Here is an 18,019-nt window from a genome sequence, read left to right as displayed (position 1 = left end):
GACCTAACAAGCATTGCTTTCCTCATTTTCTAACCACTACATCTGCAGTGATATCAAGGTTGATCACATGTTGTCCTCTTCTGTCAAACTAAACATACTCCACCCTTTGATTATTTCTTCAGCCATTTGTCTCTTCTCTTAACTAGTAAACCTCCTTCCAGCCCTTCTTAGTCAAAAGACTAGAAGACAAATCTTGCCTACCGCAAGAGACAAATCTAACTATAGAAATAACATAAAAATCAATAGATAATTGGACGATTGCAAATCTAACTATAGAAATAACATAAAAATATAATATCATTTCAAAATAAAAAGGAATAAATTTGCATAACATATATTTACTGATTCAATACTTCTATATGCAACCGCCGGTGCGAAACCAGCGTGGAACCGGCTGACGTGCTGATATTTATTTTTAAAAAAGGGGGGAGGGGGGGGAGGATGAATGAAATGTGCAGAAAGGGAGGGAAATGGAACAAAAGAAGCCGAAGTCCCTTGCTCGAGCTGAACCACCAGAGACCCATCCTCGGAAGGATTTTGTCTGTCGTCGTCGCCGCCGTGGATTGAAGAACCAGTTGTTACGGTCGCCGTCCATCACATATTCTGAATTTGAGCCGGTGTCGAGTGGGTCTACTCTTGATTTCACTGTCTGCTTCTTCCATTGCATAACGACATAGTATTTATTTCTCTTGTTTTAGATTTGATTTTCTATTGTTCTTCACACATTCTCAACGAAATATATAGAAGAATTATTATTACAGCAGATCAACAGCCTTTGGTTTTATGGATTCAATCTTACAAAGCTAACGTTAATATCTACTAATAAGCATTGCTGTTTGTTCAACGAAATATATAGAAGAATTAAGGCGAGTTCAGAACTAGGTAGTTTTTTCACTTCTTTTATTTGATCTAAGTTTTTGCTCTTTATCTGTAAATAGAGGATTTTTCAGAAAATACTAAGAAACAAGGAAAATCCAGCAAGATAAAACGAGAAGGAATCATAGCCGGAGCTGCAATATTAGTCAATGGAATGTTTGTTAGTAATCAATTATGAACAACCCATCTAGATAGGGCTTACAAAAATAAATCAAATTCCACTAGGATTATATTTTCATTCCATTTAATACTCCTTAAGTTTCCTGGAGTCCTCCATTATTCTGGTCTTTTCAAAAACCATACTTAGTACCTCAAAATTAACCATGCAACTCATTCTACCATGTCATGGCATTGTTATCTTTTCATTTATGGGCAGAGACATTGTTCTACTGGATTGAAGTTCTTTCCTTGTGATTAAATAACATCATATTCCTTATTGAACCTTATAATTATAACTCATGGTTATGTGTCCTTTCCCTAAAATTCAATAATGTGCATATTCACTTTATAAATACCATTTCTCAATCTACTGAATGGTGATTCTCTAGTTTATCTTGGGTGATTGAATTGGGAGGTCTGATTTCAAGTGATTATGGATCATCATGATACGATTGTACTAGTTATGCTTCCTATATCTGCCATCAGCATAGATATCCTACAAATTGGGCTGGTGCAACATCTTAATTAGCAATAAACTCCTATGATCACTACGTGCAACAACAGAAAAGTGTTTTATTTCTCAAAAAAGGTATTTCGGTTATTAAGATAACAGCTATAGGAGAGGACAATATATGCAATCTTTACAGTTTGTGTTCTTTTCTTTTTAACAGATTCTTGGCAAACAATTAGCATGTAAATGAATAGAGCATGAAAAACTTTATAGTGTAGACAACAAGATTTCCTTATTTTTGTGCATTTTATAGCTTATATCACATTTCACTAACTTGAAAATACAGGTCACATTAACATTTGACCGTGGGTATGTCTTGGTAGGAAAAATACTTAACTACACCAATTTGATAAAGTTATTTTCATTTTCAAAGTAGAGGAGAGTAAATATGATAATTTTATAATAAGCAATTTTCAAAAAGAAAATAAAAGAAAGAAAAGAAAAAGAAAAAGAAAAACCCAAACTGAAAAGAACATGAAAAGAGCATAAAAAAGTCAATATTTTCAATCTAGAATCATAATATAAAGTATTATAGATATCAAGATTCTAGAATCATAACATTTTCAATCTAGAATCATTTCAAATAAAGTATATAGATATTAAACTTTGCATCGCCACATGCTCATGAATGAAATAAATATTAAACATTTTATTTGAAATGAGATCTATTGTACCAGTTCATAGATTTTAATGTGGTTGGAGTTATACAATATTGTTATTGACAAGATGCATTTGTCTCCCTCTCAACATGGAAAAAGAAAAAGAACATCCATCTACCTTAAGACCATCTAGCTCAAATCCTCCATCTGCGGTATGTTATTTTATTTGCAATATATCAATAACATTAGATTCGAGATTAGTTGATATTTATTTTTTCAACATATCAATAATTTATCCAAACACATTTCAGGACATACCAACAACTTCTCCAAACATTCCAATGCACGGTTATTATGGACCCCCATCCGCGGTATGTTATTTTATTTAATATATCAATAACATTAGATTCGAGATTAATTAATATTTATTTTCTCAACACATCAATAATTTATCCAATAACATTTCAGGACATATCATCAACTTCTCCTAACATCCCAATGCACGGTTACTATGGACCTTTGCCTACGTGGTCACTAGGTTTTCTCCCATTTCCCGCTGTCAACCAATATCCAAGCAACCTACAGGTGGTGATGTCATGTTTTCCATTTAATTTTAATTAAGTTAGTTTTTTTGAAGAGTTTAATTACAGTTGGTTTTTTTTAAGAGTTTAATTGCATTTTGTTTTTCCTTTTTGCTAGAAGGCTAGTTACACATTTCAACATGGCATGAAAGGCCAGTTGTCTCTCAGCAATACCTCCGTTACAAGCAGATTTCTTGGTACGGAGGATAATAGACCTGATGTTAGGAAAACTGAATCACCAACTACATCTTCTAGAGTTGAAGAAATTCATCCTGATAGACCAAATGCAGAAGAAACCGAGGATGGCAGTGCCAGAACATCTGATAAAGTGCAAATGGATGGTGATGATGAACCAGTTTTGGGGATGGAGTTTAATTCCTTAGAAGATTTAATGAGCTATTATAAGGAATATGGTAAGAAACGCAGGTTTGGGGTGATGAAAAAAATGAGTGAGAGGGGAGAGGATCAGACTGTTAGATATGTCACCATTGCTTGTGCCCGTGGAGGGAAGGCCTAGAATATAATTTTGAATGTCACCAACCCACGTCTGACAGGAAAAACAGAATGTAAGGCAAAAATTAATGCCTTAAAAGTTACTGATGGAAAGTTTCGGCTGACTACTGTTCACAATATCCACAACTACGGCCTAAGTCCAAAGAAATCTCGCTTCTTTTGATGTAATAGAGAAGTGAGTGAATCCGTTAAAAGAGTTCTAGATACGAATGATTTGGTCGACATCCGAATGAATAAGAGTTTCGGGTCTCTTGTTGTTCGCACAGGTGGTTTTAAGAACCTATTGTTTTTTTAAAAAGGATCGTCGTAACTACATCGACAAGGCACGATATTTACGATTGGGCGCAAGTGGTGCTGGAGTGCTTCGAGACTACTTTTTATGGATGCAGTATAAAAATCTCTGGTTCTTTGCACTAATGGACTTGGATGATGATGATAGGTTAAAAAATGTATTCTTGGCAGACCCCCGTAGTAAAGCAGCCTACCAATATTTCGGAGATGTTGTAACCTTCGACACCACATACTTGACGAACCGATATGGGATGCCCTTTGCACCATTTGTTGGTGTAAACCACCATGGGCAGTCAATTTTATTGGGAACTGGCTTGATTTCCTCTAAGGATACTGACACCTTCGTGTGGTTATTCCAAACATGGTTGCAGTGTATGGATGGTATAGTACCAAAGGCTATTATCACTAACCAAGACAGAGCCATGAAAAATGCAATTGCAATTGTTTTCCTAGAAAGCCGACATAGATTTTGCCTTTGGTATATCCTGAAGAAAGTCCCTGAAAAACTTCGTTGTTATGGTTCTTACAAAACTGGAATGAAAACTGCACTGATGAAATGTGTATATGATACCCAAACACCGGATGAGTTTGAAAAATGTTGGGATCAGTTGATTAGCACATACAACTTGCATGAGAATGTATGGTTGCAGAGTTTATATACTGAGTGTAAGCATTGGGTACCGGCATTCTTGAAGAATGTTTTTTAGGCTGGAATGAGTACAACGCAACGGAACGAGAGCATGAATGCCTTTTTTGATGGTTGTGTTCATGCTAAGATAAACTTGAAAGAGTTTGTCGATCAATATGATAATGCCTTGAAAAAGAAGATTGAGAACAAAAATTGCGCGGACTTCCAGTCATTTAATGTCACAATTCCCTACATCTCTAGATCTCCAATTGAAAAGAGATATCAAGATTTGTACACAAATGCTAAATTCAGGGAAGTTTAACAGCAACTTACCGGCATTATCGACTTGGACCCAGTTTTACTTAAGGTGGATGCTACAGTCAAGACCTATCTGGTAGAGGATGAAGTTTGTGTCGAAGATTTCACTAAGCTGGTTACACATTTAGTAGATTTTAGTGAGGACGATGCAGTTGCCAAGTGTACTTGTGGTTTATTTGAAATGGGGGGGATAATGTGTTCAAATGTAACGGCATTAAGACAATACCAGATAGTGACATTTTGGATAGATGGAAAAAGGACATCAAAAGAAGATACACATTAATCCACAACCAGCTATGATGCAGGGGATCAACGGGAAGATGCTAATAGATATTCAAGTCTGTTGAATATCTGTTATAAGATGATTACTTGTGCGACGAGTTCGAAAAAGCATACTGAGGATGCAACAACTAAGTTAAACGCAATGATTGACTTGTATGAAGCGAACCAAGAATTGGCATTGATGACTGAGAAGTGTTTAAATGTTGATGGCACAAATGCTAAGGACACAACTACAATTGATAGTTCAACAAAAGTACTCAGTCCACGTGTTGTGCGAAGAAAAGGCAGACCCCCATCTCTGAGGAGAGCGTCCAGGATGGAGAGAGACCTGCGAAAAGTTAAGGAGAAGACGAAGAAAGTGCAGGGAAAGGGAAAACGCAAACAGGTGTAGATTTGTAATATTACCTTGTTTATTTAAATTTTCATATAAATGCTATCTGACAAATTGGTTACTATTTTATTAGCAAGATGGGAAAGATACACCAGTCGTGAACACTTGCAGGAGGCTATTTGACCCTTTCGATTTGGACGTCTCTAATGTTGGACACGTGCAGGTAATATAATAAGTATATATTTATATTTGAGTTGTGATTTATTACTATGTTTATTACAAGTATTTATCATCAGGCCATTCATACCAGTTGTTGACATTAGTGAAACCCAATCCCAAAAAACAGTACTTCAAAGTCAAGAAAATGTAAATGGATCCAAACTGTAACGGTATTTTAATGACATTAGTCGACGAGATATTAATATGAGTTAATATTTTTTACATATGTAATTTGAGTTTGATGGATCACAATCGCTGCATGAATTTTTTTTTATGGACCATAACCACGAAAATGATATGATTATCGTGGGTATGTTTTCATAATATTATTCTTCTTATTCTTTTTCCTTTATGTATCCAAGTTGAGTCCTTTTTCATAATATTATTATCATTGCTGTTGTTTTCACAACTGCTACACATTGGAAATGTTCATGCAGTGCAACTGATAACTAAATATGGTGTTGTCAAAATCTTGGAAAATATTAGAAATTTGATTGACTTTGGTGTTGGCCTGGTTCAACACCTAATGCAAAGCCAATGTTTCTACTCTAGCTTGAAACCTGACAATGTGGTCAATTCTTTTTTGTTTCTATAAAATGAATTGAAAGGTATCATTTGATCTTTTTTATTTTGATATGCTAGAATTTTGTTATAGAAAAATTTATCAAAAAAAGTAAAGAATCTTTTTTTATTGGTATATGTATCTGCAATTCTTTTTACTGCATCCTGTTCTTTTTCATATTAATGATGAGGTTTATTTTTTTTCAATTTTTGACAGCATAAAATTACATCGTCGCTGACTTATCTTTTAACTTTTTTGCAAGTTAGTTGTCCTATTAGATCATTTTTTTTTTTTTTTCATGAAAGTCTGAAACAAACTACTGAACTAGTTTAAAAAACTTGGCCAACCCAGGAAGACGAGTGAGGTCAAAACTTTTTAGTTAATGAAAAGGAAAGAAAATGGCAATGTCTAAACAATAAATGGAGCATTTTTACAGAAATTTCTGGAATTTTTATGGTGAGGAGCTCATTGGATATTTATTTTCCTACCTTTTGTTTTGCCCTCTGTTGCTGGTAAATTTGAAATTGTTTGGTTTAAGTTTAAATCCCTCTGCATAATACTAGTTTCATTTTCTGTGATGAGAAAGCAAAATTTGTTTATGATGAGAAATGTAAATTTGTTGGAAGAAAAAAGAGTAGTACTGAATGAGGGAGTTGGAGGTGGTTGAGCTAAGGCGATAAATAGCCATGTGTTTATGACTCCTTTAGCTGTTTTTGTCTGTATGTAGGTGAGTTTACTTGCATTGCATTTATAACATTGGTTGACTAGTTATATGTGATGAGCAATTAATGGGTCTATTTCTTCCATTTTGGATATACAACCGGTTGTATATAGAATAATTGAAATATTTATCATCACTTGGAATGACAGTCTAATTTGGCTTTCGCTTGATAAAAATTAAGGAAACTGATGCTATCATTCTGGGAGTTACAAGCAGTTTTGAGGATCAAAATATGTATCAACATGTTCAAGAATTATGGCTATGTATATGACTAATATTATGATGTATATAGTTTAGGATTTCATACACTTCTTCTCTGTTATGTGCTATTAATGAATGTAAGTTGGTGAAAAAATTAATGTACAAGTTTTTGAAAACAGCACTCTAATTTTACATAGGTAAGGCTTCGTAGCGTTGTTAGTTCCAATTGTATCCATAAACTAGGCTTTTTTTGTTACTAATTCTAGAGTGCTTGGTGTCATGTGACTCTGATTCATGCAGATCAAGATCGAGTATATTATATATATATATATATAGTTGTAAAGCTCTGGAGAGCAGTCTCACTTTATTATTGTTTCCGATCACTCTTTCTTCTTGTTTTACTTTTCATGTGCCGTTAACTGAGTAAAGTAACTTCAAATTCCGTGCAGATTGAGAGATGTTTTGGGACAAATATAGTTTAACATGAAGTATTGATCTTCAAGTGGGTGGCGTCCCATGCGCAATAATTGATGGGAAACCTTCAATCTATTTCTATATGACAATTAATATATATATATCTACCCTGCTTCCTCTAAATTGGAAATGTATATATTAGGAACGGAACCACTCCATGAGCTATGTACAAAAGTAAGTTTGAAATCCCATTTTTACGCAAGTATAAACACTACAAAACATAATTTGAAGTCTCATTTTTACACAAGTTTGTTTCACAAATAATTTACAAAACAAGTTCACAAACACACACTTCCCATTTTTTGACAATAACATATAAGCAAAACATAACCAAAACCCAAATAGATGGTTACTTAAACCAGCCGAAATGAACCTCTACAATTAATTATCGGAACCAAGCAAATACTATTACAAAAGTGACAACCCAATACAAAGACAATAACTTTCGCTTTTCTATTTTTAGATTCTTTGCCATCTCTCTCACTTTCTCTTCCATTTTGCAAACGGCATACTCACGCTTTAATACATCATCCCACATCTTCCAAGCCTTATTCTCTCTTAATAAAATGTTCTCCTCTAGCAACTGAAGTATATCCGCCCATACGAATAATTCACACCTCGCATCTCCCTACACACAGTACGAACTTCCAATTAACATGATAAAGTACATCCCGCTACCAGCAAATTGATATGCGAATCTGACAAATATAAAGTTGCATTGCTGTATTATATTTTGGGCAGGCAACAAATCTCCTTCCAGGATTTTTCTTAGTGTAGGACATCTTTAATGGTGTTTTCAAACCACACCAACAAGTTGGTGATTCCATGACAAAATCATTAACTAAAGAGGATAATGCCATAGGTGATTCTGAAAAACCAACTTGTTGAAAAACAAACAGCTTGATGATCCATTGTATTAGTCTAACCATGAAGGTAAAAATTGGTAAGCAAACTGATGTCTCATCCATACAAATACTGCCAGGTTTAGAAAAATGCAAAAAAAACAAAAACAAAAAAAAAAAAAACAAAAAACAAAACAAAACTAACAAGAAACAAAAAAATTATTCATATTCCCTTCTTTGAAATCGAAATATACATTGAAACACTCTAAATAAACTGGTAACACATTCAACAAATAGGACTACTTAATCAATTAAACCGATTGTAAAAACTAATTTTTATTAAACTTGTACACTGTCAGCCAAAGAAAGGGTGAGGGGGAAGAGCAGGGAAAAGAAAATTTATTACTTTTGAGCAAATTTTTATTAAACTTAATCCAGTTTATTGCTTTAGAGATTTTTTTCCCTTTCGGTTTGGTGGGAGGGGACTGTAAAAAATGTGGAACATAAAACAAATACCATGTCTCATTATCTTGACTTAGTACAGTGGGCTTTTTACATTATCAAGTAATGCAAAGGAATGTGGGCACAGTCTTCACATGCTAAGTTCTATCCTTTATTTAGTGAAAAAAAAAAAGAAGAAAAGTACAGCAGGGTACTAGTACTGAGAAGCTATAGTTGAATACAGTCCCAACCTTCACCTTACATGAAGGGGCAGCTCTCAAGAATAGACACCCGACACTTGAAGGCTCAAATATTTAAACATTGCATGTAATGTTAATGTTTATGCATCATTTGCTGCTTGAAAAAATAATATGCTTAAGTTTTTCTGCCATACAATATACATTCTACCTATGTTATGGGTGAATATGCCAGATGCATCGACATTTATGCAACTCAACTACATTGAAATAATCGATATTACCATTGTTAAAAATCCTTCTATTCTTTTTGGGGCAAGGTGAATCATGAAAGCGGAGATCATATATTTCAACTTGCATCTGGAATAAGAAAACAGCTTTAGGAAAAATAACTAAAATAAAAGAGATTCTCTAAGGGAATGGATCTACAATTTTTTTTTTTTTTTTTTTGAAAAGAAAAACAGGATGTGTTTGACTTGAAATGGATATATCTGTACAGTATATTTGCCAAATTTTCAAGGATCATGGCTATATCAATAACAAATTGACATATAGCTAAAATAGTGAAAGGTGAAGCATAAACTTTCCATTCAATAAATGATGCTCACAGTCATGTACTTGGTAGGAACAATTCCATAGTTGACACCCGAACTAAAATAAATGTGGAAACCATAAATATGCATACAAATTATACTCACTCAAATCTATATATATTCATGTACATGTATACATACGAGCAAACATACAGACATATGATGTTGTCTGCTATTGCCTAAGGGCTAGAACAATTAATAGTATATGCCAACCCTGAACCATTGCCCAACCGTAAGCTTCCTACAATATCCAATTATGCCTTGCACAACCAAACCTAACCCAAATTATGTAAATTCCTCTTTAAGAAATAAAGTCTTCAATTTCCTCTTGAGAAAGAGGCTACCCAACAATTTATCCAAAATTCTTTTATTTCTCATTCAAGATTCGATCATAATGACTGAAACTTGCAAGAAATAAATAACTTAACATTTAACATATATGAAAGTCACCTCTTAAATGCTTCATCTAACACACACACACACACACATCTATGTATGAATGCATGTATTCACATATGCGTGCATGGAAGCATGGAGAAGCTTAAATCAAATTCTCAATGGCAATTCAAAGAATTTCAATGGTGCATACAATGATATCTATTTAAAAGAATGAAAAAGAAAACTGCAAGTCATACCATTTTAACTCATAAAGCATTTGCTCAGGACTCAGGTTACAGTATATAATGATAAATTAGAAAACATCATTCCAAACAAATTATTCTATTTTCTATCATCTTCCTAAGATTACTTGCCTCTCGAGCACTATGAGATTAATATTTGCAACAGAGAGAATAAAATATAGAAATAAAACCACATGGAAGTCTTGAGCACAAAGTGAAAATTTAAGGAATGCAAAAACTGATAGAATTTAATTGAGCAATCAACTAGGTCAACTCTTTTTAGGAAATGCATGTTTCAAAGTAAAAAATGTTGAGAAATATAGTGGAAGATTTCTTCAACTCACCAACTTTGCTAAAATTCTCCTCCAAAGCCTTCAATCTGGACTAGTAGTCGCCAACTCGCTTCTCTGCACAGCTTAAGGCGTCAAAGAAATCCGATTTAACCTACAATAACGAGAGCATAATCACCACAAGAGCAAATTCCATCCTGGAAGTCATGAAACCGATTCATATCCTTTACAATAATATCTCGATCCATTAAAATTTTCTAAATAATTAAATAAAATATCCATGCTGTAAGAAATTGATTTTTCTTTTATTGGTGAACTCTACAATTCCAATACACATCCCTCAGAATCCATTGCTCATCAAATAGAAATTCAGTCCAGTACTTCTAATTTTTCTTATGATTCTTCACAGGGATTCAAAGTGAAGTTCTTAATCGGAGCTCAAAATTAGAAAAGAAAATATAACAATCAGAGAACTAACCTAATTTTGAAACTCGGCCCGATTGATTATTATGCCAAATTTTTTTAGGTTAGGGTTAGGGTTAGGGCTAGGGCTAGGGCTAGGGCTTAACATTTCAGGTTAGGGTTAGGGCTTCACATTTCAGATCTGGTGTTTGAAGAGGACAGGGCTTTGTGTTTGAAGACGACAGGGCTTCATGGGTTTGTGGTTCGTGATGTGGTTTCGTGGTTCGGTGAAGACAACAGGGCTCCGTGGTTCGGTGAAGACGACATGGCTCTGTGGTTCGTGATTCGGTGCAGAAGACCAAGTGGTTCTTCATGGGTTCGTGTGTCGGCTTCGTGGGGGAAGATGATGGGAATCAATGGGGAGAAGATACTAGATCGAGCGGGAGAAATTTTATTTTTATTGTGAAAATGAAATATGAGAAAAACGGGTACGAATTTAAATTTTAAAACAGACACGACGCCGTTTTCTAACGTGGTACGTAAGTCACGGTCTCGCACCGGTTCCCCAAACCGGTTGCGAGTAGAATTTTTCCTATGATTAACCGCTATTTTTAAAACCCTGGCAAAAACCCTTCTCGGCTTCGGCTTTCCGTGCGTTTCGGTTAAGCTCTGAGTCTGAACTCTCTCTCGAATCAATGGAGGTAGTGGTGGCTTCGTCTTCGGTTGACGCTGGCATCGGAACCTGGGACCTAGCAACCGGCGCGGAGCTACTCCGATACAAATCTTGCGCTTCTCCGCCTCACGGCCTCGTCTGTGTCGGCCAACGATTCCTCGCCTCCTCTCAGCTCCGCGACCCCTCAGCCTCCTCTGGCTCCGTCCTATACTGGTCCTGGTCCAAGGTACTCTATACTTTACCCCTAATAAGCCGTTTTAGTATTTCTTATTTTGCATCTGTTTGAAAATATGGCTCTATATATGAACTATGGAATCAAGTACATCTTTACTTTCTCATTATATTTCTTGTATTGGGATTTTTGGTGTTACAGCCTCAAGTAGAAGTTAAGAGCTTTCCAGCAGAACCGATTAAGCCGCTCGCTGCTAACCATGAAGGCACTTATATTGTCGGTGGAGGTGTATCTGGAGATATTTACTTGTGGGAGGTGAATTCTTACATTTAAGTTAATATCTTTTGGTGGGTTTCTAAATTGGAATTGTGGCCTTGGATTTAGATAATTCGAAATCTATCAACGCTAGCATGGTTGGGGTCCCTATTTGTCTTCTCTTTATCTAATTTTTGATGACATAGGTTGCAAGTGGTAGGCAGCTTAGAAAGTGGCATGCACATTATAGGGCTGTAACTTGCTTGGTATTTTCGGATGATGACTCGCTGCTAATTTCCGGTTCGGAAGATGGATCCGTTAGAGTTTGGTCCCTTTTCATGTAAGTACTTAATTTTGGGGTTCACTCTTGTTTCATGTTATATTGGTTGATTGTTTTATTACCAAGTAGAACAAAGAAAAAAAGCTTCGTATTGTATAATATTTCAGGATGTTTGATGATATAAGACAGCAGGAAGCTAGTCATCTATATGAACACAATTTTTCAGAGCACAGTTTGCGTGTAACTGACATTGTCACAGGATATGGAGGATGCAATGCCATTATAGTGTCAGCTTCTGAAGATCGAACCTGTAAGGTTTGGCACACTCTTCATAAGTTCTACTGTTTTTAATATTCATTAACCTTATCATTTTTTTTTTTTTTTGGCTTGGGAAATTAAAATTTGAAAATAAAAAGCATACTATTTTAAGCTGTTACTTTAAAGGGAATGAGTTGTGATTGTCGAGATTGCTTATTTTCATACACGTCTGCTCTATAAAGCTTCCCGAATTAGTCCACCTGCTTTGTTTAGGGTGGGGTGGGGTGGGGTGGGGTGGGGTGGTACCTGCTCTCACCCCTAAGACTGGTGGGTTCAGAGCATATTCATCATTAATCTACTGGTATTATATGTTATGATATGGATACACACACTCTAGGCCATCTTTTCCATTTCTTTGGTGGCTATGATGCAAACCCGGTTTGCATGCATCAGATTACTCAGATATATTGGGGCTGGTCCAATGCGTCCAATTTGAAACAAGTGTTTGAATGAGTGTCTTACATGATGGTTTTTCATTTGCAGAAGCAGCCTACAAACTGTGGGTATTCTCCTATTCTCCAAGAAACTTTATTTTTAGTAGCGGTTGGGAAAAAGATGAAGTTCTTCTAAACTAACCAAGGAAAACCCCTGGAATATATCTCACAAAAATCATCACAGCTTAACTACTGTTTTGTCACCTAAATGGTTGTTATGATTATACTGCTCAGAAGGAAGTGCTGTTTAATAATTTGAACTACCTAATTGTTTTGTTTTTTGATAAGTATTGAACTACCTACTTATTATCATGTGTAAATATAAATGATGCATTTGGAACAAGTGAAAGTTAGATTTTCATTAGGAAACAAGGAGGGACTATTCATACTGTGTTGAGGTTTAGTTCAGGCAACTATGAAAGTTTATCTTGTGCGACTTTAATGAAGAGATCCCTTGAGCAGCATAGTTTTCTGGGTTACCAAGGTCCCACTGGTATGCATAGCACTTAGGCCTGTGCATAAAAGGGCCTGGCCCGACCAATCCGAAAGCTTGACTTGGGCCCACCTGACCAAAATCGTGTTCAACAGGCCAAACCCATTACCGGGTTTATTTACGCCTTACATTGGTCGAAACTGATGACCCGAATAAAAAAAAACAAACGCTGCATTGTGTTGCTCCCAGAGGAAGAGAGAATCAAATTCGTAGATCTACAGGTCTTCAATTAAATCCTGTGATAAATTGGTTCCCTGAAGAATCTTCGCTCCATGCTTAATCGCTGCATAGCCTCTTTATTTTGATTTTAGTTTTGTGTGCTAAAGTTAGGGCATGAGACCCAAAATGGGTTAGAAACAACTTGAAGTTCCAATGGGTATTTCTTGTGATTCTGCTGCTGCTACTGAGGAGGTGAAGAAAAGCAACCATTTCCAGAGAAAGCTGGAGAAGCGGCAGCAGAATCGCAAGCTTGATGCACACATTGAAGAGCAGTTTGGTAGTGGTCGTTTGTTGGCTTGTATCTCATCAAGACCTGGTCAGTGTGGCCGTGCTGATGGATACATCTTGGAAGGTAAAGAGCTTGAGTTCTACATGAAGAAGATCCAGAGAAAGAAGAGCAAGGGAGCTGGAGCTGCCTAAAGTTTTGTTACCTGAACGTCATCCTTCATATCAGAATCTGTTTTGTTCATGATGTTTCCTCTCACATAGCCATTGAACTTAAGCTTAGATGAAACATTTTATGAGAAGCTATTTCTTGTGTTATTGTCAAAAAAAAAAAAAACTTGAAGGTCCAAGCATGGCGGAACGAAATAGGAGGATAAGAAGGTTTCCGACCCAACCCGACTGTCAGATCAGGTCAATATGGGGTGGCCTATTCTGCGGGTTGGACCGGGTCGGGTCCAAATCTATCTTGGATGGGTCGGTGTGCAGGCCTAATAGCACTTGTGTAAATCAGTGCCAAGTCATTCTGCAGAAAGTGTTTTTCATAATTGGGGAGCTGTCACTTTCTACTACCATATATATAACAACATAGTTTTATTCTAATTATTTAAGTTTTTTAAGTTTTGAGCCGAACCGCAAAGGCAAAGGTAACTTATCAGGAAAAAAAGAGAAGGTAAGATGGAAAGGATTGGGTGCAGTGAAGAAAGGTGGGTTTGGAAAATTTGAAAATAATGGTAAATTCAAGCTCTCAATAATTTTGCTAGTCATTTTACATATGATGCCGTGCATTGTGGCTTATCTTCTTATGTGCGTGAATATATTTTTGTGTAGTGTCACTTTATATTCAGTGTTCTCCCCCCTCCCCTCCTCTCCCCTCCATATGATGCATTCTTTACAGTTACATATTGTAATGCTTCAATGGGAGACCCAAACCACATGACCTATATTCTAAAAGGACTAATCAATAATATAATTAGAGCCTCATTGGAACATTATAAAGAGCAAGAACTTCTTTTTCCCAAGCAATGTGGGATCTCATACACCACCTACCTTTATCATTATCATATGAGGTATCACAATCTACCCCACTTAAATTCCTGACGTCCTCATCGAGCTAGTCTGTCGTAGCTGGCACAGCTCAAGTCCCACATTTTTTGTTAGGATAGGTTGTGATACTATTTGTAACGCACCAATGAAAGACCTAAACCACATGGCCTATACTCGAAAAAGACTATTCAATGATAATTGGAGCCCATTGGAACCTTATAAAAAGCAAAAACTTCTCATTCCCAAGCAATGTGGGATCTCATACATCACCTACTATTATCCTTATCATATGGGGGGTATCACACATAATGCCAATAATTAGTTTGTTGTTTGGTTCAATAGATTATATATGCTAGGTTTTATCATGATATACCTTTTGCCAGGTCTGGAGCTTATCAAAAGGGAAATTGTTAAGAAGTATTGTATTCCCTTCAGTAATTGATGCAATTACTCTTGACCCTGGCGAACATCTCTTCTATGCTGGCAGTAGGGACGGCAAGATATACATTGCTGCAATTAATGCTGAAAGTACCTCTAAGAACAATTATGGGTTGCATATCATAAAATCATTATCAAATCACAGGTTTGTCTCTTTAATTTTCACGTCTTGTGAAGTTATGAAGGTTTTAATATGAGTTATCTCTGGTTTTAATTGTGAGGTTTTCTTTGCTAAATTTTTCAGTATATTTGTTGCATTTTTTAGAAAAGTTTTATTTGATTTAAGGTATCACCCACATGGTAGTTTCACGATATACATATGGTTTATATGGCAGTTCAAGAAGCCATATGTCATTTGCCCAAGTCTCGTGATCGTGTGATATTTAGGGGTAATATTGCTTCATTGATGATCATAGTACTTAGAGAACAAACAATGAAGTGTCCTAAGTATTCATATCAGTGGAAGATTGTTGCATACTTGCATGCTTTAGATGTGACAGTGTTCTTTACTAAATTGTGACTGTAGACTTTTTGTTGTGGTAATTTCAGCCTCTATGATCTCTCAATTCACAAACTTCTTTTTCTGATTTTTGTACAGCAAGGCTGTTACTTGCTTAGTATATTGTGCGAGTGGAAATCTTTTAATTTCTGGATCGGAAGATGGTATTGTACGACTTTGGGATGCTAAAACTCACAACATTGTTCGCGTCTTCAAACATGCTAAAGGTTTTCCTCTAGCTATCTGAATAATTGCTTGATTGTGTGCATACGGTTTTGTTCAATATGAAAGAAAAAAAAAGATAAATTTATTGGTTTCAGATTATTTATTTATTTATTTTCATTCACTTTGTGGTATTTATATTTTCTGTTTTATGTTTTATACCATTCCCTCTGTGGATATCATATCTCAATAGTCAATGTACTCTATATATGCAAGCACCAGATTCTATCTGTAATTTAAAGTGAACCATATTATTCAGTTCGGCTTTGGTAGAATTGTTAGAAAGATATAGTTACCATGTCTCTCTGTGTCTGTACCCTTTTGCCTTGTTTCCCTTGACTTTTGCTTTTTCTTCCCAAGGAACTTTGGATTAATTCAACCTGATATGATAACTTTGTCTGATAAACCCACCAATAAATGCTCTAATGTACTGTTAAGCCACTCCCAAGCTCCAAACTTTACTAGGCAGTTGAAGAGAGTGATTCTAATCCGGTTCAAAATGACGCTTCTAATTTTATGCAACAGGAAGAATGACTCTTGCAGTAGCTCTTGCAGAAGAAGCAAAACTCATTATATGACAATTTTTTTTATTTTTTGATCGGTAAACAATTATATGACTGTATTTAGCTATCTAAAACGTGTATTTGGTATAAAGTTTGTAAAAACTTTTGCAATTGGTTTTTTGTTATATGTACACTAATGTACCAATTTGATCAAGTCCCAGAATTGGGTGGATGAAATATGGTAGTGTGTGTGTGTCATAATATTGGTTTTTTACTAGGCAGAATCTGACTTCATAATGTTTGCAGGCAGGCTCAATTGTAACATTGAATGACCACAACTGTGATTAGTGATTTCTTTAGGTCATTGCGAGTGGTATTAGAGATGTATGAAAGCCAAGTGCTGTTCTAGTTCCTTGCTAGATGAAACTGAGATTTATAATGATTCTAAGGCATTCCAATTGAAACTTTGACTAGATCGTTTTTAGTATGAGGATATATGATTGCAACTTTAGGCCATTATGTGTACAACATTGTAATTAGTGCTAGATATCAATAACCTTTCCCTGCCTCCACCTGCTCCTTTTCTCTGATTTTGTCTCCCGAATTTCTGGTTAGCTTACTTATGGTTTGCTTTTCCCTATTATGCTGCGCAGGTCCTGTGAACAATATTCTTATTGTCAGACAAGAACTCTGCTTGAATTCTTGGCCAATTTCGCAAGCTTCCTCAAGAAGGCGTGGGCCTTTATTACCACCTGCTCTTGAAAAATATTCAAATCCACTGGATGAAGATGCAGATGTCAAGGCTATTTTTGATCTCCACTCTACTTGCAGGAATCCAGTTAACGCTTCGTACTTAAATTCTCATGTGATCAATAATCAAATCAAAGAACTTCAGGTTTGCTCAGTGAATGTTCTTGATCCACTTCGTTTTCATTCTTTCTTTTTGCGTACGCACGCTTGCAGCTTTACCATTTCTAGGCACCTCTCTTACTCATCCTACCATGCAAAGTAGCATGATCTTCTGTGTACCAGAAACCTGCATCTGACCTTTCTATCTTTCTATACTCAGCAACAAGGTTCTTCTGCTGCTGCTGAAATGGAGGTGAAAAGGCTAAAGCTTGATTGTAGTAGATCTATGCGAACGGTTCAGCAGTGGAAGAAAATGTATGAAAACTTGCATCAATTCTATGTGAATGAGATTTTGGATGATGCTCAAGTGAGAATCTCCAACAAAAACTCTACCTGAGGCATGGCTGTTCTCTTTCTCAAACATCCGTAGAGTTTAAAGGTACGATTAGTTGAGGGTTCTATGAAAAGAGAGAGAGAGATATTTTTTGTAAGTTTTGATTTATCATATATTAATTTTAATATAACTTCTAGTTGCATATCTGAAATTCATTTATTATATTCGAGTGATTGGTCTTCAATTTGACCCTCGCCCTCTCTCCTGTTGGGGATGAACTTTATTTTGTTTTCAAAGTCATACTAAAGTGATCATCACAACCTCCATCAGATATGAATTTGCGTATTGCGATTGATGAGTAATTATTGATTTAGTACATTCATTGCGATTGTGTTGTTGTGCGTCTGATA

General features: G+C 35.8%; 2 protein-coding genes and 1 non-coding gene across 3 annotated transcripts; 2 read left to right on the top strand and 1 right to left on the bottom strand.

Annotated features, from left to right (window-relative positions):
* Positions 1 to 320: 320 nt before the first annotated feature.
* LOC121256160 (protein ROOT INITIATION DEFECTIVE 3-like) lies at positions 321 to 17,736 on the top strand. The gene is made up of 9 exons (XM_041156830.1): positions 321 to 342; positions 11,247 to 11,550; positions 11,698 to 11,811; positions 11,958 to 12,091; positions 12,199 to 12,346; positions 15,148 to 15,347; positions 15,801 to 15,928; positions 17,080 to 17,321; positions 17,496 to 17,736. Exons 2-9 carry the CDS (start codon positions 11,347 to 11,349, stop codon positions 17,670 to 17,672), a joined length of 1,347 nt encoding a protein of 448 aa, XP_041012764.1. The 5' UTR covers positions 321 to 342; positions 11,247 to 11,346; the 3' UTR covers positions 17,673 to 17,736.
* Positions 10,584 to 10,663, bottom strand: LOC121256773. Its single transcript, XR_005939066.1, has one exon. It is a non-coding gene; the product is annotated as a small nucleolar RNA R21 (small nucleolar RNA).
* LOC121256161 (40S ribosomal protein S8-like) lies at positions 13,523 to 14,038 on the top strand. The gene has a single exon (XM_041156831.1). It carries the CDS (start codon positions 13,649 to 13,651, stop codon positions 13,913 to 13,915), a length of 267 nt encoding a protein of 88 aa, XP_041012765.1. The 5' UTR covers positions 13,523 to 13,648; the 3' UTR covers positions 13,916 to 14,038.
* Positions 17,737 to 18,019: the final 283 nt, after the last annotated feature.

Source organism: Juglans microcarpa x Juglans regia, chromosome 3D (genome assembly GCF_004785595.1).
Source record: "Juglans microcarpa x Juglans regia isolate MS1-56 chromosome 3D, Jm3101_v1.0, whole genome shotgun sequence".
Taxonomy (NCBI): Eukaryota; Viridiplantae; Streptophyta; class Magnoliopsida; order Fagales; family Juglandaceae; genus Juglans; species Juglans microcarpa x Juglans regia.
Note: the sequence above shows the minus strand (reverse complement) of the source record. Positions and strands in the feature narration are given on the sequence as shown.

Bases quoted from the DNA above. Each gene is read 5' to 3' on its own strand.
- LOC121256161 (XM_041156831.1), top strand. From the start codon at position 13,649: ATGGGTATTTCTTGTGATTCTGCTGCTGCTACTGAGGAGGTGAAGAAA.
- LOC121256160 (XM_041156830.1), top strand. From the start codon at position 11,347: ATGGAGGTAGTGGTGGCTTCGTCTTCGGTTGACGCTGGCATCGGAACC. The intron at 11,551-11,697 runs GTACTCTATACT...TTGGTGTTACAG, and splicing joins TATACTGGTCCTGGTCCAAG to CCTCAAGTAGAAGTTAAGAG. The intron at 12,092-12,198 runs GTAAGTACTTAA...ATAATATTTCAG, and splicing joins AGAGTTTGGTCCCTTTTCAT to GATGTTTGATGATATAAGAC.